The sequence below is a fragment of the Sphaerodactylus townsendi genome, linkage group LG02 (assembly GCF_021028975.2).
Source record: "Sphaerodactylus townsendi isolate TG3544 linkage group LG02, MPM_Stown_v2.3, whole genome shotgun sequence".
Classification (NCBI taxonomy): Eukaryota; Metazoa; Chordata; class Lepidosauria; order Squamata; family Sphaerodactylidae; genus Sphaerodactylus; species Sphaerodactylus townsendi.
Window position 1 is genome coordinate 178,356,593 of NC_059426.1, and position 25,019 is coordinate 178,381,611.

The 25,019-nt window shown below is 48.1% G+C and overlaps 1 protein-coding gene across 1 annotated transcript in view; it reads left to right on the forward strand.

Annotated features, from left to right (window-relative positions):
* LOC125426432 (mitogen-activated protein kinase kinase kinase kinase 5-like) overlaps window positions 1-25,019 on the forward strand; it is a 49,616-nt gene that overhangs the window by 622 nt on the left and 23,975 nt on the right. Inside the window, 11 exon segments of the mRNA XM_048484689.1 lie at window positions 1,150-1,192; window positions 5,712-5,922; window positions 9,380-9,477; window positions 11,077-11,110; window positions 11,220-11,227; window positions 14,270-14,354; window positions 16,087-16,168; window positions 17,320-17,378; window positions 17,571-17,573; window positions 17,683-17,797; window positions 19,674-19,732. Coding sequence (XP_048340646.1) covers window positions 1,150-1,192; window positions 5,712-5,922; window positions 9,380-9,477; window positions 11,077-11,110; window positions 11,220-11,227; window positions 14,270-14,354; window positions 16,087-16,168; window positions 17,320-17,378; window positions 17,571-17,573; window positions 17,683-17,797; window positions 19,674-19,732 — 797 coding nt within the window.

The following is a 25,019-nucleotide window of genomic DNA, read 5'->3' on the forward strand; positions in this document are numbered from 1 at the left end:
AATTAATTAATTGAGTGAGTGAATTAGTGAATGAATGAATTAATTAGTGTGTATTGGAGTGCACAAAATGTCCTGGTTCACCAGATAAGCCTCCACAGCTCAAGTGGCAGAGCGAGGACTCAAACCCAGTTCTCCAGATTAGAATGCACCTGCTCTTAACCACAACACCATGCTGGCTCTCTAGAACAGTCTTATCTACTTCAGCTGGCAGCAGCTCTCCAGCGTCTCTTTCCCATCATCTACAACCCGATCCTTTAACTGGGAATACAGCGGCTGGGACTTTTCTGCATACTGAGCAAGAATATCGGCACTGAACCCCGGCCCTTGTGGCTGCACCAAAAGCCCCGTAGGCAGATGCTGGGTCCTGGCAGCCCACCTGTAACAAAAGGTCAGGAAACCACTCCTTAAAAAAGCAAAATAATAATTATACTAATAGTGCTTTACCTAGTTCTGGAAAACAGGGACAGTTTCTGGTGAATAAAAGCGCTTGGAACACACGAACCGTCTCTTTGTTTTGTGGGTTCACGCATCCCTGCCAGACAGAAGTAAAGATACCCTTAATGTAAAACCTCCAATGGGGCTTTCTTGTCTTTGGCACTTAGAAGAAGAAGAATAGTTTGCATTTATATCCCCCCTTTCTCTCCTGCAGGAGACTCAAAGGGGCTGACAATCCTCTTGCCCTTCCCCTATGGCACCCTGTGAGGTGGAGTGCCAGGAGCTGAGAGAGCTCCGAGAAGCTGTGAGCCTGGCCAAAGGTCACCCAGCTGGCATGTGTGGGGAGTGCACAGGCTTATCTGAATTCCCCAGATAAGCCTCCACAACTCAGGCATTTAGAGCTGGGAATCAAACCCGGTTCCTCCAGATTAGATCCACTGGCTCTTAACCTCCTACGCCACTGCTGCTCTCTTAGTGGAGGAAGCAGAAATGCCTCTGATACATAACAGATAATCTGTCATTTGAAAGGAGAGGGAAACCAAAAAGAACTGCATGTCTAATCCTACTAATTTTTCCAGTCTTCATTCACCTAGCAGCTTTTAAACATTTACCTGTCATCACACGGGGCTTTGGTTCCGAACCTGCCTTTTGAGGGACTGCTGCTTCATGGCGCCTGAACTAATAGCTTTCTGTTGATCTCGTTTTTTCCCCCAGATCAGCACTGAAGCGGCCAGGCCCCCCGCCTCTGCCTCCAAAGGTAGAGTCTGTTCAGTCACTGAAGCGGTGAGCCGACAGAATAATTTTTTCTTTTTTGAAAGCGTCTCCAGTTACCAGCACTTGGAGTCCTCACAAGTTTTTTGGGTCCTATGATTTCATGAGAAACTTGTGTAGTGTTATATTTCTCCTTACCTGGCTGCCAGAAGTAAAATCTAAGCAAAGTAAAGGTGTATGTGACAAAGAGATTCTTATGGCACAAAAAAAAAGTTACAGAATAAGTTCTCTGGGCTGGATTCTTAATTTTTAGGCCATTGGACTCCCCAAGTGCGTGCCCTATGCAGCTCTTTGTCTGGAGTTAAGGTCAAAACTCTCCTTGGAATCAGCAGCTTGGCTGAGGACTTTTAGATTCTAGCTCACCGAATTCATTTGCTCTCAGACTGTAATTCACAAATTACCGTCTGCTCTCTGACACCCATTTCAACCCCTGGTTTTCCATAATTGAAGAAAAAATGGCCCCTATTGGACTGTCAGTGGATTCACTTTTCCCCTTGTCCTATTCAGGAAACTTATAGGAAATTAAAAGATCAACTATTGGATAGAGAGATCTCTACCCTAATCACATGAGCCAAGAAAGCGTGCTCCCCCCTGTATTTTTCTCTCCCATTTGAGCGGGGGCCACTTGGCACACTACCTGTATTGCTTAATAAAGCCACCGCTCCAAGGAGAGCCATAATGCTAAGCCAGGTTTAATGTTATGCCGTCTGCCTTGTTACATGGCAGATTTAATAATAAGCAAGGAAAAAGGCTAAAAGATTGTGTCCATGTAACGATGGCTCAGTTGGATCTCTGGCCCACCAATTACTACACTGTCTCCAATTTCAGGAAATCAGATCAGAAATTATGCCAGATCTTACTCCTTTACATTTACCCGAACTCCCCAATTTAATTAGATTACACTAAGCATTTGGACAACCCTGATCCTTCTCTCTGTAGGATAGTGGCAGGCTTTCTCCTGGGAGTATTACTAAACGCATGATAGATTTCCGTGGAAGGCCATATTGTATATGCTTTTTGATCTGTTTTTTATTATTGTTGTACTATTGTCTATGCCAATAAGGGGCTTGCTTCTAAAATTTTAGGCCATTTCTACACATAGTTATTTGCGATGGATTCGATGCTCTTAGGAAGTGAGATTTTTCCCCACTTCCCCTGCTTGCACTGCTTGATGCTCTTGTGTGTTTCCCTGGCTTTTCAGCCATCTTTCTCAATTTTGCTGTGAAAGTTTGGGGATGATTGTATTAAAAGCCTGAAGGGTTGCCTCACATGATTGGGAGAGTTTTCCCACCCATGTGGTCAGCCATTTTTCTGGCGTTCACAGTGGTCATTTCCTCCCCTATCACTAGTTGTCAGTCTAGTATTCCCCTTCACTGAGGAGCTATAAGGGGAAAGGTATATCTTTACAACAAAAGGGAAAAAAAAATTGCTTGAGAGCCAGCGTGGTATAGTAGTTAAGAGCAGGTAGATTCTAAACTGGAGGAGCGGGTTTGATTCCCCACTCCTCCACCTGAGTGGCAGAGGCTTATCTGGTGAACCAGATGTGTTTCTGCACTCCTACATTCCTGCTGGGCAACCTTAGGGCACCAGTCACAGTTCTCTCAGGACTCTCTCGGCTCCACTTACCTCCCCAGGGGTCTGTTTGTGGGGAGAGGAAGGAAAAGGAGTTTGTAAGCCACCTTGAGTCTCCTGGGAGAGAAAGGTGCTGGGGTATAAATCCAAATTCTTCTAAAAATTTTAATGATATTTTTTTATTAATTTTTCTCAAAAAATATAATCCAAAAACATAAAAGAAAAATAGAAAGAAAAAAAGAAAGAAAATACAGTTGCTCATAAGTGGTATATCTATTATTTGTTTATTGAATTTCCATTTATATCCCGTCGACTATCCAAAAAGGACTCCGGACTCCAGGGCACCCTGGATCTTAAAATTGCCGCTTTAAAATATCATTCAGAGGGAACATTACCTAGTTTTAAAAATCCTTTACCTTCTAACCTTTAATTCCAAAATGGCAGTAAATATCTACAGTTACTTATATCTTAATAACAAATTAATATTATTATTCTTACATAATTGATTTAGCCTCAAGCGAGAAATACAGTTCCCGTTTCTCATTGAACTACTCTTTTGACTGTCTGTAAGATTTGTTAATTTGGCCATTAGTGGCACATTTGGCCATTAGCAGCAATTAAGTAGGAGGTTAAAAGCTCGTGCATCTAATCTCTGGAGGAACCGGGTTTGATTTGGCAGCTCTGCCACCACCTGAGCTGTGGGGAAGCTTATCTGGGGAATTCATATTAGCCTGTGCACTCCCACACACGCCAGCTGGGTGACCTTGGGCTAGTCCCCTGCCTTCTCGGAGCTCTCTCAGCCCCACCTACCTCACAGGGTGTTTGTGAGTGAGGGGGGAAGGGCTGGAGATTGTCAGCCCCTTTGAGTCTCCTACTGGAGAGAAAGGGGGGATATAAATCCAAACTTTTCTTCTTCTTCTTCATTGTAGCATATTTTTAAATTCTGTCTTCCCAGAGTTATGTGGTAAGATGTCTTTCAGTTTTCCAGTGGGATGCAATTGTTACCCTGGCAGCTGTTAATAAGTGCCGACATAGTTTATTAAGCTTCTTTGGATGATTTTCAGGCAGAATGCCTAAACTTCAAAAAAAAATATTAAAGTTGGAAATCCAGAGAACCTGATATATTGATTATTATGATGCAATATCAATATAATAATAACCAGTTGCTGGTTTTTTAAAAATTAAGGAGTCTGTGAGATCTCAAGGAAGGAACTCAGAGAAAAACGTGCTAAAGGAAGCTTACTTGGCTGTTCATTACAGACTTCTTAGCCTGTCCCATTTCTCACCTAGAGATCAACATGTGTGTGTGTGTGTGTTGTTCTCTAGCATGCTTCCTTTATCTACTTGTTCCCATGGGTAGGTGTTCGCAATAAGGTAACCCCCTCCTCCACATGTGCTCCTATAGCCGAGAGTAAAAGTACTTGGCAGTAGAAGAGTTTGAAGAAGAAGATTTTGGATTTATATCCCCCCTTTCTCTCCTGCAGGGGACTCAAAGGGGCTGACAATCTCCTTGCCCTTCCCCCCCTCACAACAAACACCCTGTGAGCTGGGTGGGGCTGAGAGAGCTCCGAGAAGCTGTGACTAGCCCAAGGTCACCCAGCTGGCGTGTGTGGGAGTGCACAGGCTAATCTGAATTCCCCAGATAAGCCTCCACAGCTCAGGCGGCAGAGCGGGGAATCAAACCCGGTTCCTCCAGATTAGAGACACGAGCTCTTAACCTCCTACGCCACTGAAAGACCTTGGCCACAGAGCCATGGAGAGGAGCTATAGCTCAGCGGTAGAGCGTCTGTTTGGCATGCAGAAGTCCCCACGTTCGATCCCCGGCATCTCCAAGTGTAAATGGACCAGGTGCAAGAGACCTTTGCCTGAGCCTCTGGAAAGCTGCTGCTGATCAGACCTTAATGAGACCATGCTTTGATTCAGTGTCAATGAAGAAAACTTGTCCCAACAGGCCACAATAATGACTTCAAAAAATTAGTTCTCCCGCTGGAGTAGCAGTTTACTTTTAAGTAACCAAAATAATTTTATAATTTTACAAAACAGTAACCAAATGTTTTGGAACAATTGTTTACATTCTCCCACTGGAGTAATATATATAAACATAAGTCAGAACGGCACGGCAATGTAATCTAAATATAACAGCTAGCCAGATTCTAGATCATTAAACCAACTGGCCTCGTTAAACTTCACGGCTGTTAAAGGCAGGTCAGGGTTTTTCAAAGTATAATAATGGTTACAATCAGGGAGGACAACGCTCTGCAACTGGTTTGTTCTTACGCCGTGCCGTTCTGACTTAATGTTTATATATATTACTCCAGTGGGAGAATGTAAACAATTGTTCCAAAACATTTGGTTACTGTTTGTAAAATTATAAAATTATTTGGTTACTTAAAAGTAAATCGCTACTCCAGTGGGAGAACTAATTTTTTGAAGTCATTATTGTAGCCTGTTGGTACAAGTTTTCTTCATTTTCACTTTGGTGTGTACCTTCCCCTCTTGCTTAGCATGGAGGAATTTGATTCAGTGTCAGGCAGATTGTTCATGTGGATATAGCCGGTTAGTTGCCAGTTGAAACCTGGGGCTTTGGGAGGTGTGGAGTTCCCGCATCTGGTGATTTGAACTGAAGAGCAGCCATGACGTCAGTCTCTTTCTCTCCCTCTCTCCCCCCCCATCTCTCCCTCTCTCCCTCTCCCTCCCTCCCTCCCTCCCTCCCTCCCTCCCTCTCCCTCCCTCTCTCCCTCTCTCTCCCTCCCGCCCTCCCTCCCTCTCCCTCTCTCTCCCTCTCTCTCTCCCTCCCTCTCTCCCTCCCTCTCTCTCCCTCTCTCCCTCTCTCTCTCTCTCCCTCTCTCTCTCCCTCTCCCTCCCTCTCTCTCCCTCTCTCCCTCCCTCTCTCCCCCTCTCCCCCCCCTCTCTCTCTGCTTCTTCCTCTCCAGCCCAGGCTCAGTATTTACCAGGAGGAAAGCCTTGTGGACGATGAGAAGTCCCACACCATCAAGTATTGCCCCAACTCCGGCCACCAGGCTCCGCCGGCCCATCGGAGGCAAAGCATCCCCGTGTGCGGACCTCAGCTGGAGTCACCCCCGCTGGGCATGACCAGCAGCGTCAGTAGCCCCGGCCTCCTCACTGCCAGATACAGCGACTTGGGTAAGCAGCGTCCTTATGATTACAGATGCGTGCAAACAGCGTGCTTGCTCCCTGGGCAGCCCTGGGCAATGTCGAAGGCCCCAACAAAGGTTTGAACTCTCGAGAGTCGCCCTTTGTCAGTTGCTCGTATCTGAGGAAGAGGACCTTGACTCTCAAAAGCTCCTACCCCAGAAAAACAAGCTTCAGTAAAAATGCCAAGAACCGTGTTGCTGTGGCTGTTCCCACACAGCGTCTGCAATTGGTGCAGTTCTGTTTGTTATTTGGAATGCAAAGGCATTCACAGCGGCGGCGGAGCATTCGCAAAACAGTTTCCCCTGCCTTTTCTTTACTTAAGCCAGCGTAGGGTAGTGGTTGAGAGCAGGTGCACTCTAATCTGGAGAGCCGGGTTTGATTCCCCGCTCTGCCACTTGAGCTGAGGAGGCTTATCTGGTGAACCAGATTAGCTTGTGCACTCCCACACATGCCATCTGGGTGACCTTGGGCCAGTCACAGTTCTCTCTGAACTCTCTCAGCCACACCCACCCTTACAGGGCGTTTGTTGTGGAGGGGGGAAGGGAAAAGAGTTTGTGCCCCTTTGAGGCTCCTTACAGGAGAGAAAGGGGGATATAAATTCAACTCTTCTTCTTAAGCTCCCGTGGCCGCCATTTATTTCATAGTTTTTATTCGCTTCATTTATACCTCGTCTTCCTTCCCAGCAGAGATCCCAAGTAGCTTACATATTTCTCCCCCTGTGAACTAGTTAGTCTGAGAATGTGTGACTAACCAAAGGTCACCCAATGGGCTTCTGTTGCGGAGTACAGATTCGAACCAGGGACTGCCACATCCTAGTCCAGCACTCTTAACTATCATGAAAGCAAGCCTGGGAGAGCCACGCTTGTTTCAGTAAAGACCTGGGCCCTTTTCTCCAATAACTCCAACCAGCTGAGGTCTCAACGATTTTTATTGAAAAACAGAAATCAAAGAAATAAAACTTAAATGCGTTTAGAGATTGCTCAGCTGGTTACATTCCTTTTGGTTCTTTGCCCCCATTCCGGGAACCCATGGCCCAGAGATGCTTCTCTGACCACGTCTCAAGGTGGAATTCCAAAAACCTTTGTTTTCCCCTTCTCAGGAAAACTCTGTTCAGGCCACGAGGTAACTTAGGCCTTTGAAGTTTCATCCTGGGACCTTTGTATGGCTTCCTGTCCTCCCTCCAGGAGATCAAAAGGCAAAGATGCTTTTCACAGGCATATGTGACTTCCCTTTGCTGTAGCGATAGCATCATTCCATGACATGCCCCCTTTTGAGATGAAGTCTGTAAACTCCATGTTCACATACTTCAGCTTCCTAATAATACTGGTTGCATAATATCACATGTTTCTAGCTAATACATAGTTCAGCTAACTATTTTCCATCACTCTAACCATTACACCAGAGCAGCCATTCCACCCTTTCCATGTCACTCTGATGTAGTGGTTAGATCAGCCATTCTCAACCAGGGTTCCGTGGTACTCTGGGGTGCCGTGAGCATGTCTCAGGGGTACCGTGGCAACACTACCTCCCTCCCTCATTTTTGTGGTGTCTCCCACCGGCGCCAGCAAGGACATGGAGCTGGCCCATGGGGCAGGGCCTGCCACAAGGTCAGCAGCCACCCCCCCCCCCCGTGCTTCCCTTCACCCTGGGAGGGGAAGGTGGGGTGTGTGGCAAGCAGGGGCAATGGGAGGGGAAGGTGGAGGGTGGCGGCAGGGGTACCTTGAGATATGAAGAGTGAGGTCAAGGGTACCCTGACCTCGAAAAGGTTGGGAAACACTGGGTTAGAGCTTTTGGGAGAGGGTTTTTTCGGAAGTATTCACAGAATCCGTAATTGACGTATCACTACAACATTTTAGTGTAATACTGATATGTCAATTACTGATGTTTTTAAAAGCCCTCTGGGAGCTGGAGAGAGGGGGGAGGTAATATCTGGGGACTGGGACGAGGGAAATAGCACCAAAGTGGGCAGAATGTTAAAAATATCTTCACTTCCCTATCCACACTGGAGCAAACATACTTTGGCTCTGATCTTTCCACAAAGACTTCCCCCAAAAGCAGGTTTTGGAAAGATCACAGCAAAGCAGGGGAGGAGCGAGAAAGTGCACGAATGCAGAACGGTGCTTTGGGGGTGCTGGGGGAGAACCCCTCCTGTCTGGCAGTCCCAGTGAGCAGCTCAGCCACACTGAGACCACCTGACCTGCATCCCAAAATCCTGTTCTTCGGAATCAGGTCTTTGCCCTCATCCAATCATGTGTGTTCTTTTAGTTGGAGCATCCAGTACAGCTTCATGGGAGCATAGAAGGAGTTAAGTCAGAAGGCTTTCAAGTGGGATCTAGGTATGCTCTGTAGCATAGGAAAAGATGTTGGCTGGCCGTCACCAGATTCTCATAGCAGTTCATAGTATAACATAGGCTCATTCCGCACATGCAGAATAATGCACTTTCAAACTGCTTTCAGTGCTCTTTGAAGCTGTGCAGAATAGCAAAATCCACTTGCAAACAGTTGTGAAAGTGGTTTGAAAACGCATTATTTTGCTTGTGCGGAAGGGGCCAGACTTTCAAAACATCCGGCAGGGCTTCAGACAGCCAGTGTGATGTGGTGGTTAAGAGCAGGTGGATTCTAATCTGGAGAACTGGGTTTGATTCCCCACTCCTCCATCTGAGTGGCAGAGGCTTATCTGATGAACCAGATGTGTTTCCAGACTCCTGCATTCCTGCTGGGTGACCTTAGGCTAGTCACAGTTCTCTGTAAACTCTCTCAGCCCCACCTGCCTCACAAGGTGTCTGTTGTGGGGAGAGGAAGGGAAAGGAACTTGTAAACCACCTTTCTAACAGGAGAGAAAGGTGGGGTATAAATCTAAACTCTTCTTCTTCTTCCTCCTCCTCCTCCTCCTCCTCCTCTTCTCCTCCTCCTCTTCTCCTTCTCCTTCTCCTTCTCCTTCTCCTTCTCCTTCTCCTTCTCCTTCCCCTTCCCCTTCCCCTTCCCCTCCTCCTCCTCCTCCTCCTCCTCCTCCTCCTCCTCCTCCTCCTCCTCCTCCTCCTCCTCCTCCTCTTCTTCTTCTTCTTCTTCTTCTTCTTCTTCTTCTTCTTCTTCTTCTTCTTCTTCTTCTTCTTCTTCTTCTTCTTCTTCTTCTTCTTCTTCTTCTTCTTCTTCTTCTTCTTCTTCTTCTTCTTCTTCTTCTTCTTCTTCTTCTTCTTCTTCTTCTTCTTGTCTGGCTCAGCTGTCAGGCAAAATCTACATGCTGAATTTGAGCCCAGGTCTTCCATTTTTAAGTTCTGCAACTCCCTCTATTACCTGTCTTATTTTTCAGTCAGTGCGGATGGAGTTTGGTTCTACCTGCAAATTTGTAGTAGCAGCCAGCTTATTGTTAGCCTTTTTTGGACACCTGCGCACTCACGCCCCAGTTTCGCCCGTGGTGTTTATATACTTTTAAAATTCTGTTTAGGGAATGGAGACAGTATGCCAAAACTCCCTGAGGAGAATGCCGACGGGTTGGGACACATGCCTCAGCTGCCACGGAAGAAGGAGAAGCGAGATTATCCGGTGGGTGTTTTTGTGTTTTGTTCTGTTACGTGGCCAAAGTGTAGCAATTCTTCCTTTCCTAGACCGCTCTGGATAATATACAGGAAACGGAAATATCATCTAAGTGAGCTGAGCAGAGAGAAGTTCTTTAGAAATGGTGCTTGATAAGCAATGCTCTTAGCAGTTAACACCCTTACCTAAGAGATCACATTCAGGTCCAAGGTGATGAAAACTGCAGAGGTTTTGCGATCTAACATATGTTTGGAAGCAAGGACCTTTTCCCAGCTTTACGCCTATATCTGAAAAGGCCTGTCAGTAGTGCAAAAGAGAGGAGGGAACTGGACTAATTAGCGGCTCAGAGGCCTAGATGTCTGGATCGAGGGAAATAATTTACCTCTCCATTCTTCATTGGCTAGACCAGGGGTCTGCAACCTACGGCTCCGGAGCCACATTCTCTTTCAGCCTTATACCGAGGCTCTGCGTGGCCTGGAGGTCAGAGGGTTGGGTGGTCGTGTACCTCCAGAGCAGCCGCCATCCACCCCTCTGCCATCCCTGCAGCCGCCATCTCCCCTCTGCTCCACAGAGCAGGCGGCTGCCTGCTCTGTCAGGCAGAGGGGGTTTCCCTGCCCGGCACCTCCGCCTCCCAACGCTGGAAGGAAAGGTGAGTGGAGGGGCTGAACTGGATGTGGCTCCATGCGAACCACTTCTCCAACTCAGTAGATCTTCGGGGCTGTGGAAAGCGGGTCCAAATAGCTCTTTGGGTGGTAATGGTTGCCGACCCCTGGGCTAGACCTCACCTGGAATATTGTGTTAATTCAGTTCTGGGCCCTGCAGGACTGAAAGGATATTGACAAGCTGGAGCGATTGTCCAGAGGAGAATTTAACCAAAAGGTTTAGAATCCATGTCCAACAGAGATCGACTTAGGGAGCTGGGGATGTTTAGTCTGGAGAAGCGAAGGTTAAGGGGGGACACGATAGCCATATTTAAATATTTGAAGGGATGCCATGTTGAAGAGGGAGCAAGCTTGTTTTCTGCTGCCTCAGAGACTAGGATATGGAGTAATGGATTCAAGGTGCAGGAAAAGAGATTCCACCTGAACATCAGGAAAAACTTTCTGACTTGTCAGGGCTGTTTGACAGTGGAATTCACTGCCTCCAAGATTGGTGAAGTCTCCTTTGGAGGTTTTTAAAAAGAGGCTGGATGAGCATATGTTGGGAGCGCTTTGTGTGTTCCTGCATGGCACGGGGTTGGACTTGGTGACGCAGGATCTATGGCGCTATGATTCTGTAATCCCACATGCGTCTTGATGATGTAGTCAGAATCTCCAGGGCCTTAATGCCTGTGGAATGAGTTGGATTGTTCAGATGTTTTCAGCTAGTTGCCTCTGATGAGTCAGGGGACTCTTATTATTCTAAATCTTGGGGGGGGGGGGGATCCGTTGTTGTTCTTGCCATTCTCTGCTAATCTGGAAGGGAAATTGTGTGTATTGTGCTGGCGAGGGATAATACCAAAACAAGCCAGCGTAGTGTCGTGGCTAGACCAGAGGCCCCCAACCTATTTTGAGCCAGAGAGATGCACTGTTTGCTGCTAAAGTGTGCGAACCATTTGTTTCTTTGCAGAAGCCCGCGATCAATGGCCTGCCCCCGACGCCGGGTTCTGGTGAGAAACGTACGATTTTTAAATCAGGTTTGAAATGACACGTTTTCATAGAATTGTGGAATCACAGACTGTCAAAGCGACAGCCTTTCGAATACTTCAGGAGAGTAATTAGTGACTCGCTGCGGAGGTATCTTTACTTGTTTCAGCCCTGACCAGTACAGCCAGTGGTGGGATCCAAAAATTTTAGTAGCAGGTTCCCATGGTGGTGGGATTCAAACTGTGGCGTAGCGTCAATGGGGATGGGCGGGGCATTCCAGGGGCGTGGCCAGGCATTCCAGGGGTGGGGCATTCCTGGGCAGGACTGTGGCAAGGACGCAGCCGCTGCGCCGGTCCTTGGGTGGGAAACAAATGCACGCAGGCGCAGGCTGCCACGCACGCCGGTGCACCTCTTGCTAGACTGCTTCAAGTCCTGCGCGCTACTTCTGAGAGGAGGGGCGTAACTAAGGCAAAAATCGCGTGGCAAAATCCCCAATTAGTAACCCCCTCTCGGCACACACAAATGATTAGTAACCTACTCTCGGGAACCTGTGAGAACCTGCTGGATCCCACCACTGGGTACAGCATAAGCATAGCATCTTTCTCAGCTCTTCTTCCTACTGATTTGGCCCCCGCTTCTGTTCTGTTTTTTTTTTTCAAAATTTACATCCTGCTTTCTGGCCCGACAAGGGCCGCCAAAATGGCTTTCGATACTATTGCGTGGGTTCGGTCGCAGGAGTCTAAGCCGACTTTCCTCATGAAGTCCTGCTTCCAGATAGGGAAGCGTGTGAACAGCTAAAAGGCAGCCCTGGCTCAACTATCTCTTAGGCCCCTTCTGCACATGCAGAATAATGCACTTTCAGTCCACTTCCACAATTGTTTGCAGGTGTTTTGCTACTTCACACAGTATCTATCTATCTATCTATCTATCTATCTATCTATCTATCTATCTATCTATCTATCTATCTATCTATCTATCTATCTATCTATCTATCTATCTATCTATCTATCTATCTATCTATCTATCTATCTATCTATCTATCTATCTATCTATCTATCTATCTATCTATCTATCTAATTTTAAACTGCTCATCCCTGAAGGGCTCTGGGCGGCGTACAGCAGGCTAAAAACAACATTTTACACATAAAAACTAGGGTAATTTAAAACAATTTACAAGTCTATAACCATAAAACGCAGCAGCAGCAATAATATATGGTGCCCGATCCCAAGGCCGGGCGGGGACAGTGCTGATTAGATAGTATATGGCTGTTACACTGAGCCACAAGCCCTTCCTGATTTCTGTCCTCTGAATCCTGCTCTGGCTTTTGGTGCTTCCCTTGGCTGTGAGTCACTCACAGAGGGCCAAGCTGGCCATTATGTTTGTCAACCCAATGATGGCACGCAACACAAGAGCATCCTAGGGGGGGAATCCGTGGCTGGCCTCACCAAAGGCCCGGTGGAACAGAACCGTTTTACAGGCCCTGTGGAATTCAGCAAGATCCCGCAGGGCCCGCACATCTGATGGAAGAGTGTTCCACCAGGCAGGGGCCAGGGCCGTAAAAGCCCTGGCCCAGGTAGAGGCCAGCTGCATCATGGAGGGGCCAGGGGCCACCAGTAAATTGGCCTCTGCCGACTGCAGAGGCCTACCCGGGACATATGGGGTGAGACGGTCACGAAGGTATGAGGGTCCCAAGCCGCGAAGGGCCTTAAAGGTTGGAAGTGCATTATTCTGCATGTGCGGAAGCGGCCACAGTGTCATAAGAGCATGGTCTTTCTCATCACTTACTGCTCGGTCCTTTTAACTGGAGATGCCAGGGATCGAACCTGGGGCCTTTTGCATGCCAAACAACGGCTGTTACACTGAGCCACAAGCCCTTCCTGATTCCTGTCCTCTGAATCCTGCTCTGGCTTTTGGTGCTTCCCTTGGCTGTGAGTCACTCACAGAGGGCCAAGCTGGCCATTATGTTTGTCAACCCAGTTTGAATTGAGACCGGGGTGTATGAAGAAGGGACATACATACATAAGCCTTTATTGGCATAGTCAGAAAGAGTTACATAAATCGGGAACAAATGCATGAACACATGATAGATAAAAAGGCCCCACGGGGAGCACAACAAATACGTTCTACTGGGAACTCTCAACTGTCTCCGCAATGAAATTGGCGATCTCTTCACAAAGACCGGGGTCCGAGTTGTTTAACATTAGAGATAACCTAGTCAGATCAGGCAGCCCAGGTTGGAAGAAAAAAATGTAAGTTGGTATATCTAGATCTGATGTTATCAAATCTGGTGCAGTGCAAGAGTTGGCGAGTCAGGGTTTCAGCCACTTCAAGTTTGCAACTGCATAGCCTTGCGGATTTATCTAAATTGCTGAACCTACCCTTTAATAGGGATGCAGAGAACATAGCGTTAAAATGCGCAGCAGTGGCGTAGGAGGAGCAGCAGTGGCGTAGGAGGTTAAGAGCTCATGTATCTAATCTGGAGGAACCGGGTTTGATTCCCAGCTCTGCCACCTGAGCTGTGGAGGCTTATTTGGGGAATTCAGATTGGCCTGCGCACTCCCACACCTGCATAGCTAGGTGACAACCAGGGCTAGTCTTTTAGCTTCTCGGAACTCTCGTCCAGCCCACCCACCCGTACCCTCACAGAATTGTGTTTGTTGTGAGGAGGGAAGGGCAAGGAGATTGTCAGCCCCTTTGAGTCTCCTGCAGGAGAGAAAGGGGGGATATAAATCCAAACTCCTCATCGCTCACTCACTCCCGTGGTAAAGAATGCTCGCGGCATTATTAGGTTACGTTAAAGTATGGAGGTAGTAGGCCATACGTCTCTGCTCAAATGGAATTAGGAGTTGTGTTGGAGATATGAAGAAGGGACCTTAAGCTTTTCCCTCCCTCTTGCTGTATTTCTGACCTGAAATGGCCCCGGAGAAATACAGTTTGCCCCATTGGGCGGCACAGGTAGCCCCTTAACAGACCAGGTGCTCGGGAGCAGCAGCAGCAGCAGAAGGCCATTGCTTTCACCTCCTGCATGTGAGCTCCCAAAGGCACCTGGTGGGCCACTGCGAGTAGCAGAGAGCTGGACTAGATGGACTCTGGTCTGATCAAGCTGGCTTGTTCTCATGTTCTTATTGTGCGCCATGCCTCTGTCCTTTACATCATTGGCTTTTTCCCTTTGCAGATGGGTGCATGCTTCTCCAAAGTCTTTGATGGCTGCCCTTTGAAGATCAACTGTGCCACCTCGTGGATACACCCAGACACAAAAGGTAAGGTAGCTTTTAGTATACGGCACTGAGATACAGATAAAAAGTACTGATTCTGTTGTTATAAGCAATGCTGTAAGTTGCTCTGAGACCACGTGAGGAAGGACAGTCTGTATGGACTGGATACAATAAAAATAAAAAAAACATGCTTATGACCAAGTGCTTTCCTAAACACAATGAGTCTGGGATCCACAACATGGTGCCCACCAATCAGAGGCGTATCAGGGGGAAATGGCGCCCGGAGACAACCCCTTCTCCGGGCGCCCCCCGCGCTCGGGGGCACCAAGCTCCACCCCTGCCGGCCTGCAAGGGGACTGGGGCTGAGCAGACCAGCAGGGCCTGATGAGGGCAAAAGCCAGCCTGCCCACAGGCCCGAAGGGCGGGGGCTCAGTGGTGTGCAGCTGGAGCCTTTTGGTCATGTGGGAGGGGGGGTGCCGGGTACCCTCCCTCGTAACCAAAAGGTGTGCACTCAGGGACATGGGTGACCCCATGCCTCTATAGGTCGTACGCCTCTGCCACCAATAATTTTTCTGTTGTCCACCAAGTGTTTTTAGAAAGTGGGTGGGGCACTGGCGTAATGCCCATTGGGCAAGGTGGGCAGCTGCCCAGGGCATCACCTTGTGGGGGGCATCAAAATGCTGGGTTCGTTTTTGGGTATTTTTAGTGGTTTTCCATTTTTGGCCTGCAGGGGGCGCAGTTTTTAGGCTAGCGGCACCAAAATTTCAGCGTATCATCAGGAGACTGTCCTTATGATACCCCCCATGTTTGGTGAGGTTTGGTTCAGGGTGTCCAAAGTTATGGACTCCCAAAGGGGGTGCCCCTATCCCCCATTGTTTCCAATTGGAGCTAATAGGAGATGGGGGCTACAGTTTTGAGGGTCCATAACTTTGGCCTCCCTGAACCAAACTGCACCAAACCTGGGGGGTATCATTAGGGAAGTCTCTTTATGAGACCCTGAAAGTTTTGAGACTGTGCCTTCAGAAATGTGCCCCCCCAGCCTGCAACCCCCATTGACAGCAATGCAGAAAACTCAATGCAGAACAAAGATTCTTGGGCAAATTTCGGGATGTTCTTGCAGGGAGGGCATTCTTGGATGTATCAGCATCAAAATTTCAGGGTATCATCTGGAGACTGTCGTGATGGCACCCCCAAGGTTTGGATCAGGGGGTCCAAAGTTATGGACCCTCAAAGGGTAGCCCTTATGTAGCGGCGAAGAATGGGGGATGGGGCGTTCCCAGCGAGGGTACGCAGCTTTGCAATTCGCTCATGCAAACTGTTAAACTTTAGAGGTACCATAAGGACAGTCTCCCAGATGATACCCTGAAATTTTGGTGCCAATACATCCTCAGATGCGCCCCCTAAAGCACCAATATCCTGGTGCAAAAAAAATTGGTCTTGGTAATTACCGCTGCCCATGGGGGGGGGGCATCCAACTCGGGAGTTTTGCCCAGAACTGCAGTTTACTTGGAGCTGCCTCGTTAAGCCTGTAGGGTGTGGTGTGGTGGGGCTTTTTGCTTTTGATTGGCTATTGGAGATTTGATTGACTATTCAGATCTGTAAAAACGTTGCTTTGGCAGCAGCTGTTGCCACAGCACAAGAGTCTTCCTTGTGACAGAAGGTCAGCCGGGGCAGCCACTTCTCCCAATATTCTGCGTCAGAATTCCAAAGGTGCCCATGTGCTCCAAAAGGTTGGGGATCCCTGGATTAAGCGGCTTTTCCCTCCCACGTTTTACAGATCAGTATATTATCTTTGGAACCGAAGAGGGCATCTATACGTTGAACCTCAATGAGCTTCACGAAGCCACCATGGAACAGGTACGGGACCTCTTCAGCACCTCAGAGGCAGGGGCAGGGATGCCCAGGTCCTAGAAAAGCGGGCTGAGATTAGTTGACCAGGTGCTCTAGCAAAAGATTGCACAGAAGAAGAGGAGTTTGCATTTATCCCCCCCCCCTTTTCTCTCCTGTAAGGAGACTCAAAGGGGCTTACAGTCTCCTTTCCCTCCCCCCCCCCCCCTTTGAGATGGGTTGGGGCTTAGAGAGCTCCGAAGAAATGTGACTAGCCCAAGTTCCCCCAGATGGCGTGTACTGCAATGCACAGGCTAATCTGGTTCACCAGTTAATATCTGTCTGTCTGTCTGTCTGTCTGTCTGTCTGTCTGTCTGTCTGTCTGTCTGTCTGTCTATTTATTTATTTAGATTTTTATACCGCCCCATCCCCAAGGGGCTCCGGGTGGTGAACAACATAAAATCGCAGTACAGTGTTTAAATATAATTGCTAAAACCTTTAAAAACAGCAATAAGAACAGTCAGAACAGTAAGAGGCGTCCAACAAAACCCCATATTTAAAATCCTCCCCAAGAGGGAGGGACGGCGAGTCCCATTAGAGCCGCGGTGGCGAACCTTTGGCACTCCAGATGTTATGGACTACAATTCCCATCAGCCCCTGCCAATTGGCCATGCTGGCAGGGGCTGATGGGAATTGTAGTCCATGACATCTGGAGTGCCAAAGGTTCGCCACCACTGCAAGAGGGGCCCAGATGTAAAGAACCAAAAGAGGGGGGGGGGGGGTTAAGCCTCAAGCAAAACTCGAAGTGGCGAAACGGGGAATCAAACCTACATTCTCCCGGATTAGGGGTAAGCCTGCTCTTAACCCGCTGGCTCTAAGAATGACTGACCTGCGTATTGCTGGAAGCTTTCAGAGCCAGAATCAACTTTCAGAGCCAGATGATCCTAACGTTTCGCCCACATCTGTGGCATCTTCAGAGGCATGTCTTGGTAAGAGGCGCCGCAGAGAGAAGCCACATCTTTTCTGTGGCATGCCTGTGAAAGTGCTAGGCAATGATGAGGGCGAAAAGCTAGGAGCAAAAGCTAAACTATCAGACCATACGGCCAAACAGCTTGGAAAACCCACAACACGCAGATGCCTGGCCCTTGGCTGTTTCCACGGCCCTTGCGAACTTCTCCAGCTGTTTCCCACGGAGATGCACGTGGCTGTACGTGATCAACAACACCTTGATGTCACTCTCAGGTATGTGGATTACCTCCGAAGAACTAAGCTGTAACCCTTAAGAGGCTTTGGAAGATATGCAGTGGATTCCCTTTGAGGAACCATTGAATTCAACAGATAGCTTTGGTAATGTCATGAAAGTGACCCGTGATTCTGTTTTGTCTTTTGCTCTCTGCTTGGACTTCTCTGGATATTTTGGGGCTGTCCTTTTAGAAGGTAATCTTTCCCACTCCTCGTTACTTGTTTTTTCCGTTTTAGTTTGACATGTTATCGTTGCCTTTTGTAAGATTTTGTGACCTTTGACATCTTGTCGCAGCCATTACAGGGAAAACATTCCAGCTCTACTCTCACAACCTAATAGCTCTGTTTGAGCAAGCCAAAAAAACAGGACTAGCGGCTCACATTCAGACCCATCGCTTCCCTGACAGGATATTGCCCAGGTAAGCCTAGGCCCTCTGGCCTGTTGAATTGGACAGCGGAGAAAAGGTTGTCCTTCCTGGGAGCAGCAGTGGCGTAGGAGGTTAAGAGCTCGTGTATCTAATCTGGAGGAACCGGGTTTGATTCCCCGCTCTGCCGCCTGAGCTGTGGAAATATCGCGAGAATTCAAGATTAGCCCTGCACTCCCTGCGCTCAACTTCTGGGTGACAATGGGCTAGTCACAGCTTCTCAGAGCTCTCTCAGCCCCACCTACCTCACAGGGTGTTTGTTGTGAGGGGGGAAGGACAAGGAGATTGTAAGCCCCTTTGAGTCTCCTGCAGGAGAGAAAGGGGGGATATAAATCTAAACTCTTCTTCTTCTTCCTGAAGCCAGGATTTTTGAACTGACACCCATCTTATAACAATTATGGCAAAATGTATTAGCCACCTTCTTTTCCTTACAGAGTTCATATGTGGCTTACAATATTTTTTTAAAACCCCTTAAAATAGGAGTCATAAAAATGCAAAAAACCCAAAATTTGAAATGACAAGTTAGGACTGTGCTTTGGTGAATGTGCTCCTAAATAAAACTGCCTTCCATCTGCTCATATTTACTGCAGCTATCCAATCCTAAGTATCGATGGAGAAACGCCGAGACCAGATGTAATGTCATTTTCTCTAAAAACTCTGTTACACGCGGCGGTTTAGTAATATTCCTCTATTGGATAGAGCGTGTCGATGCCGTCCAACTCTTATTGAAACACCTGGTGCATATATTGTTTGTTTCATCCCATCTAAACTTTTCAGGGATGCTTGCCATTATTGGTGACTATGGTAACTGTTCTCCTAAAGCAAGTATTGTAAAACTATTGAATAATAACGATCTTATGGTGGTAGGGAAAACAGCCCAGTTTTTATTGCAGGTCCTGGTTGTAAGAGACATATAGCCCGTTTTGACTTGATTTGTTTGTTATTCCCTGTTATGGGTTTATTCATATTTATGCCCAATAAAGGTTCAGTAGTAGTAGTAGTAGTAGTAGTAGTAGTAGTAGTAGTAGTAAAACTGGCTTCAGCTGCCTCCTAAAGATCAACTGTGGGGGCCAAGCATATCTTCCTGGCCGGAGGTGGGTTGTTCCATAATCTTGGGGCTGCCACGAAAAAGGCCCCAGAGAGCCAGCGTGATGTAGTGGTTAAGAGCAGGTGCACTCTAATCTGGAGAACCGGGTTTGATTCCCTGCTCTGCCACTTGAGCTGTGGAGTCTTATCTGGTGATTAGGTTGTGCACTCCAACACACGCCAGCTGGATGACCTTGGGCTAGTCGCAGTTCTTTAGAGCTCTTTCAGCCCCACCTGCCTCACAGGATGTTTGTGGGGGGGGGGTGGAGGGAAAGGAGATTGTAAACCGCTTTGAGACTCCTTACAGGAGAGAAAGGGGGGGATATAAATCCAACTCTTCTTCTTCTTAAGAAAACTGTAACAGTCACTGATAGCCCTGCTCTCCATGACCTTTGTCCATTTCTATTTTAAAGCCTTCCCAGTTAGTGGCTGTCACCACATCATGTGGCAGTGAGTTCCACAATTTAACCTTGTGCTGAGAAATGAAGTCCTTCCTTTTATCTATCACTAACTCCTCACCATCCAGCTTCGGCAGATGATCCCCCCCATTCTGGTATTTTGAGAGAACCAGGAAGTTTGCCTTAACCACAAAGATCCCGGATACGAGGAAGAGCTTCTCTGCCCTCTCTCTCCACACCAGGCATAATTTTGTAGACCTCTATCACCTCTCCCCTTCCTCGCTTTTTACTATGTAGTCACTACCGAGTGTTTTCTTCCTTCCTGTTCCTGTTTTTTCTTGCGTGGGGCTCATTCTTTCGCTAACTGCTCACTCTTGTCGTTCCAGGAAGTTTGCCTTAACCACAAAGATCCCAGATACGAAAGGGTGCCATAAGTGTTGCATAGGTAAGTCTTCGGCTCACACTGTCTTTCCTCATCTCTCTGGCACAATCCGGCAGCCATCTATCTTCTGCCAGCTAAATGTCATAAGAACATAAGAACCAGCCTGCTGGATCAGACCAGAGTCCACCTAGTCCAGCACTCTGCTACTCGCAGTGGCCCACCAGGAGCTCACGTGCAGGATGGGAAAGCAATGGCCTGCTGCTGCTGCTGCTGCTCCTGAGCACCTGGTCTGCTAAGGCATTTGCAATCTGAGATCAAGGAGGATCAAGATTGGGAGCCATAGATCGACTTCTCCTCCATACATCTGTCCAAGCCCCTTTTAAAGCTATCCAGGTTAGTAGCCGTCACCACCTCCTGTGGCAGCATATTCCAAACACCAATCACATGTTGCGTGAAGAAATGTTTCCTTTTATTAGTCCTAATTCTTCCCCCCAGCATTTTCAATGGATGCCCCCTGGTTCTAGTATTGTGAGAAAGAGAGAAAAATTTCTCTCTGTCCACATTTTCTACCCCATGCATAATTTTGTAGACTTCAATCATATCCCCCCTCAGACGTCTCCTCTCCAAACTAAAGAGCCCCAAACGCTGCAGCCTCTCCTCATAGGGAAGGTGCTCCAGTCCCTCAATCATCCTCGTTGCCCTTCACTGCACTTTTTCTATCTCTTCAGTATCCTTTTTGAGATGTGGCGACCAGAACTGAACACAGCACTCCAAGTGCGGTCGCACCACGGCTTTATATAAGGGCATGAAATCCTTGCAGTTTTATTCTCAACTCCTTTCCTAATGATCCCCAGCATAGAGTTTGCCTTTTTCACAGCTGCCATGCATTGAGTTGACATTCCCATGGAACTATCAACTAAGACGCCCAAATCCCTTTCCTGGTCTGTGACTGATAGCACTGACCCTTGTAGTGTGTTAATGTCTGGCCGAAGTAGGAGAGGGGTCACTTTCTAAGGAGTAGATGTGAGGTTCTATCTGCCCCCCTGGTCTGCCTGAAAGGTTCTGCTTTCTGTACCAGCAGGAGAAAATCACCTGCAGATGAGTCATTAAACAACCTGGGATTCTTCTCTCTAGTGCGCATCCAAGGCCCCTTCTGCGCATGCAGAACAATGCACTTTCAGTGCACTTTGCAACTGGATTTTACTGTGCGGAATAGACTGCTGTTAGACTACTGTAACTCGCTCTACGCGGGCTTGCCTTTGGCCATGATCCGGAAATTAAAACTCATTCAGAATGCAGCAGCCAGGCAGGGATCGAATCACACCGATCCTACACCATCTGCACTGGCTGCCGATTGAGTTCCGGACATGCACGTAGGTAACGGGGGGGTTCTCGGGTTTGAACCCCCCCCATTCATGACCGAAGCTCCGCCCACCCGTTTGTGGGTTTTAAAAACATTTTAGTGCTTTTTAGGTTTTTGGCCTGCAGGGGGCGCATTGTTTGGGCTAGCTGCACCAAACTTTCAGGGATTGTTTGGGGGACTCTCCTGACGATACTACCCAGGTTTGGTGAGGTTTGGATCAGGGGGTCCAAAGTTATGGACTCCCAAAGGGGGTGCCCCCATCCTCCATTGTTTCCAATGGGAGCTAATAGAAGATGGGGGCTACACCTTTGAGGGTCCATAACTTTGGACCCCCTGGACCAAACTTCACCAAACCTGTGTGGTATCATTAGGAGAGACTCCTAAAGATACCCTGAAAGTTTGGTGCTTCTAGCTTAACAATTGCACCCCTGACAGCAGGCACCCCCCAAATTTTTCCAGATTCTCGTTTTAAATCCACCCTCTTCGGCATGGATTTAAAGGGAGAATCTGAGGTCCTCAGTTTAGAAGAAGAAGAAGAGTTTGGATTTATATCCTCCCTTTCTCTCCTGTAGGAGACTCAAAGGAGTTTACAATCTCCTTGCCCTTGCTCCCTCACAACAAACACCCTGTGAGGTGGGTGGGGCTGAGAGCTCCGAGAAGCTGTGACTAGCCCAAGGTCACCCAGTTGGTGTGTGTGGGAGTGCCCAGGCTAATCTGAATTCCCCAGATAAGTCTTCACAGTTCAACTGGCAGAGCAGGGAAACCCGGTTCCTCCAGATTAGAATGCACCTGTTCTTAACCACTACACCACATTGAAATGAGGTTGCTTTCAGGGTAGATAATTCACTCTTCAAAACAGCATCACTATCAAAGAAGCGACCTAGGAGCCCCGTGATTCTCCCTTTGGCGTGGATTTAAACGCATAATCGGGCCTCTCTAGTTTAAATGCCATTGAAAGTGATGCTGTTTGGGGGTGGATTCCAGCATCACAGCAGCTGCCCGGGGGGGGGGGGGGGGCGCAAAACCCAGATTTTGCACCAGGCCCCATTTTCCCTCTATGCCTCTGCCCAGAGGGGGGGGGCAGGGGGGCAGGGCAGGGGAGTCTGCCATCCCCGACCTCGGAGAGCTGCTGTAGAGAACCAGAAAGGACCAGAATAGAGTAACCATTGAAGGATCTTTATTCTTAAGCTTCCATGATACACACACACGCCAGATGCTTAACTCTGACTTTTCTCCCAAACAAATGGACGTAGCTTTTACGAGTCCGAATCCCTCCCTCCTTTGAGCCCCAGACAGGTTCCCATGAAAGACTCCAAACTAGCATCACACACATAGCTGGGCGAGTAGCAAGGTTAGTTTGCCTCAATCGGCACACAGCCCCAACCCTATAATGCTCCAGCTGCCAAGGTCGCAAGAGCTGGGTAAGCGAAAGCAACATCTTTACACTCCGCCTCCTTTAAGATGTCTCCCCCCCACTTCCCCCAGGCTTGTAGGAAAAGACTTATGTGAAAAGCAGAAATTAACGGGGGCGCATTAATATCCCTCTACTTACATACCTACTGGTTATGCCCGGAAGCGACAGCCCACCCCAGAAACTAAATACTGCAAGCGCCATAAGAAACGGGAGAGAGTCTAGAATGGCGCCAATTTCATAATGCAACAGCCCATTAATAATCACTGGCGGGGGTGTCTCCGGAGGGTCGTGGCCAGGCACTCTGGAATCTGGAGCCCGCTTTGAGTAAGCTGAAATGAAAGACAGGATGAATGTTACTGGCGGAGTTAGGTATCTGTTCCAAACGAGCAGTCGCATAATTACATCACTTTTGTAATCTGAAATGGCCCGGCGAATTTCCTTTGCCCAGTTTGGAGCATTTGTGCACATCCCTGAGGTTTTTTTGTAGATAAATAAACCCATCACCCAACCGTAACGGAAACTCTGAACGCAATGCTTGTCAGCCTGGGTTTTCTGGGCGTAATTCTGGGCTTGCTGGAGGGAAGTTGCGACCGACTTCCATCCCTCTGCCAAGGATTTCGAATCCATTGATCAAACTCAGGGGGTTGCAACGCCAGATGGGGAGTTGAGGCAGAGGAGGGAAAGAGCCGCCCCGACACCACTCTTCAAAAGGGCTTTTGGAGGTACTGCTATGAATCCATTATTGTAAGCATATTCCGCGAATAGTAGGTGGTCACACCAACTATCCTGGTGATAATTTAGTGTAGCAAACGTGAGGTACTGCTCCAATGTTCTGTTGGTCCGTTCTCACTGAACGCTTTGCACGTCGTAGGGGAAGGCGACAGCCGAGGTGGTCCCCAGCAACCCCAAAAAACGCCTTTCAAAATTTGGAAATGAATTCAGTTCGCTGGGTCTGAAATCAAATCACCTTATCAGGAGAGGAATGTAAAACGTAGACATGTTGTATAAACAATTTGGCCAGTTTGGGAGAGCTGGAAGGAATGGTGGAGCATGGTATAAAATGCTCCTGCTTGGAAAAAAGGCTCTAATTTCACCACCCACAACACCGTGTTTCCGTGACTTTCCGGGAGATCCGTATTAAAATCGCATGGATATAACCTGCCAGGGTCGGGCAGCTTTGCCAGGATAGGGTGCAATAATCCGTGTGGTTTGCCTGGGATGGATTTGGCTTCTGCACATACTGGGCACCCCTTAATGTGGCGATTCAATGTCTCTACGCGATGGAGCACCAATCACCAAAACCGACGCTGAAAGCAGGTGCACCGCTTTTAAAAATCCGAAATGTCCCGCTTTCTGTTTCCGCATCGTACAATAGGAAGAACTGACTTACTTAAGAGAAGGACGTGACGTACCAACACTCGCCTCTCCTCCATACACCCCCTTCCAAACGTATGAAAGGGTCGGATTCTGCCGTGGGAACGCTCTCCCCAATCTCGCCTCCATCAGTTGATGAAGAAAAGGGGAAACGAAGTCCGGAATGTCCGGAGAGGGAGGGGTTTGTTGACTGGAAGCCTGAGAACGTGTAACCGCCAACCCAAGCTGAACAGGGGAAAGGATGGTGCGAGGGATGGCTTGTAGCGAAGAGTCCGTCCCCTTGGGTAGGCGGGACAAGGCATCGGCCAATTTGTTGTTTTTCCCCGGAAAAAAATGAACTGTGAACTGGAACCTGGAGAAGAAATCTGCCCACCGCAATTGCTTGGCAGACATTTTCAGGGGGGTGGAGAGGGCTGCCAAGTTCTTGTGATCAGACCAGACTTGGAAGGGCGCTTTCGACCCTTCCAACCAGTGGCGCCAGGTGCTGAGCGCCTCCTTAATGGCCGCTGTCTCTTTGTCACCCACAGTCCAATTGAGTTCAGGACCTGAAAATTTTTTCGATAAGTAAGCACACGGCACAAGTTTGTCATCTTTATTTTTCTGCAAGAGGGCGGCTCCTAAAGCTTTGTCCGAGGCATCTACATGCACCACAAACGGTACATTCGGATCAGGGTGTTTCAGCACAGGTTCAGTGGTGAACGCAATCTTAAGCAGGTGAAATGATTCCTGACAGGCAGAGGACCATTGAAGGGGCGTCCCCGGTTTTGCAGCCGAAGGCTCTTTACCCTTGGTGCGTAATAAGTCAGTCAGAGGTAGGGCAAACTTAGCAAACTGGGGAATAAAGTCACGATAAAAATTAGCGAACCCTAGAAACGACTGAAGTTCCTTGCGGGTCGTTGGGGCGGGCCAATCCACCACGGCTGCAACTTTAGCCGGATCCATTTCCAGACCTTCGGGTGATATTCGATAACCCAAATAATCAATGGATGACTGATGGAAGCAACATTTGGATAATTTTGCATAGAGGGAGTGATCAAGGAGCCGTTGCAACACTGAACGGACCAACTGTTCGTGTTCCTCTAGGTTTTGCGAGTATATCAGAACGTCGTCTAAATACACCACCACCCCTTTATACAAAAAATCCTTTAGCACTTCGTTAATGAGAGACATGAAGGCTCCGGGCGCTCCAGATAATCCGA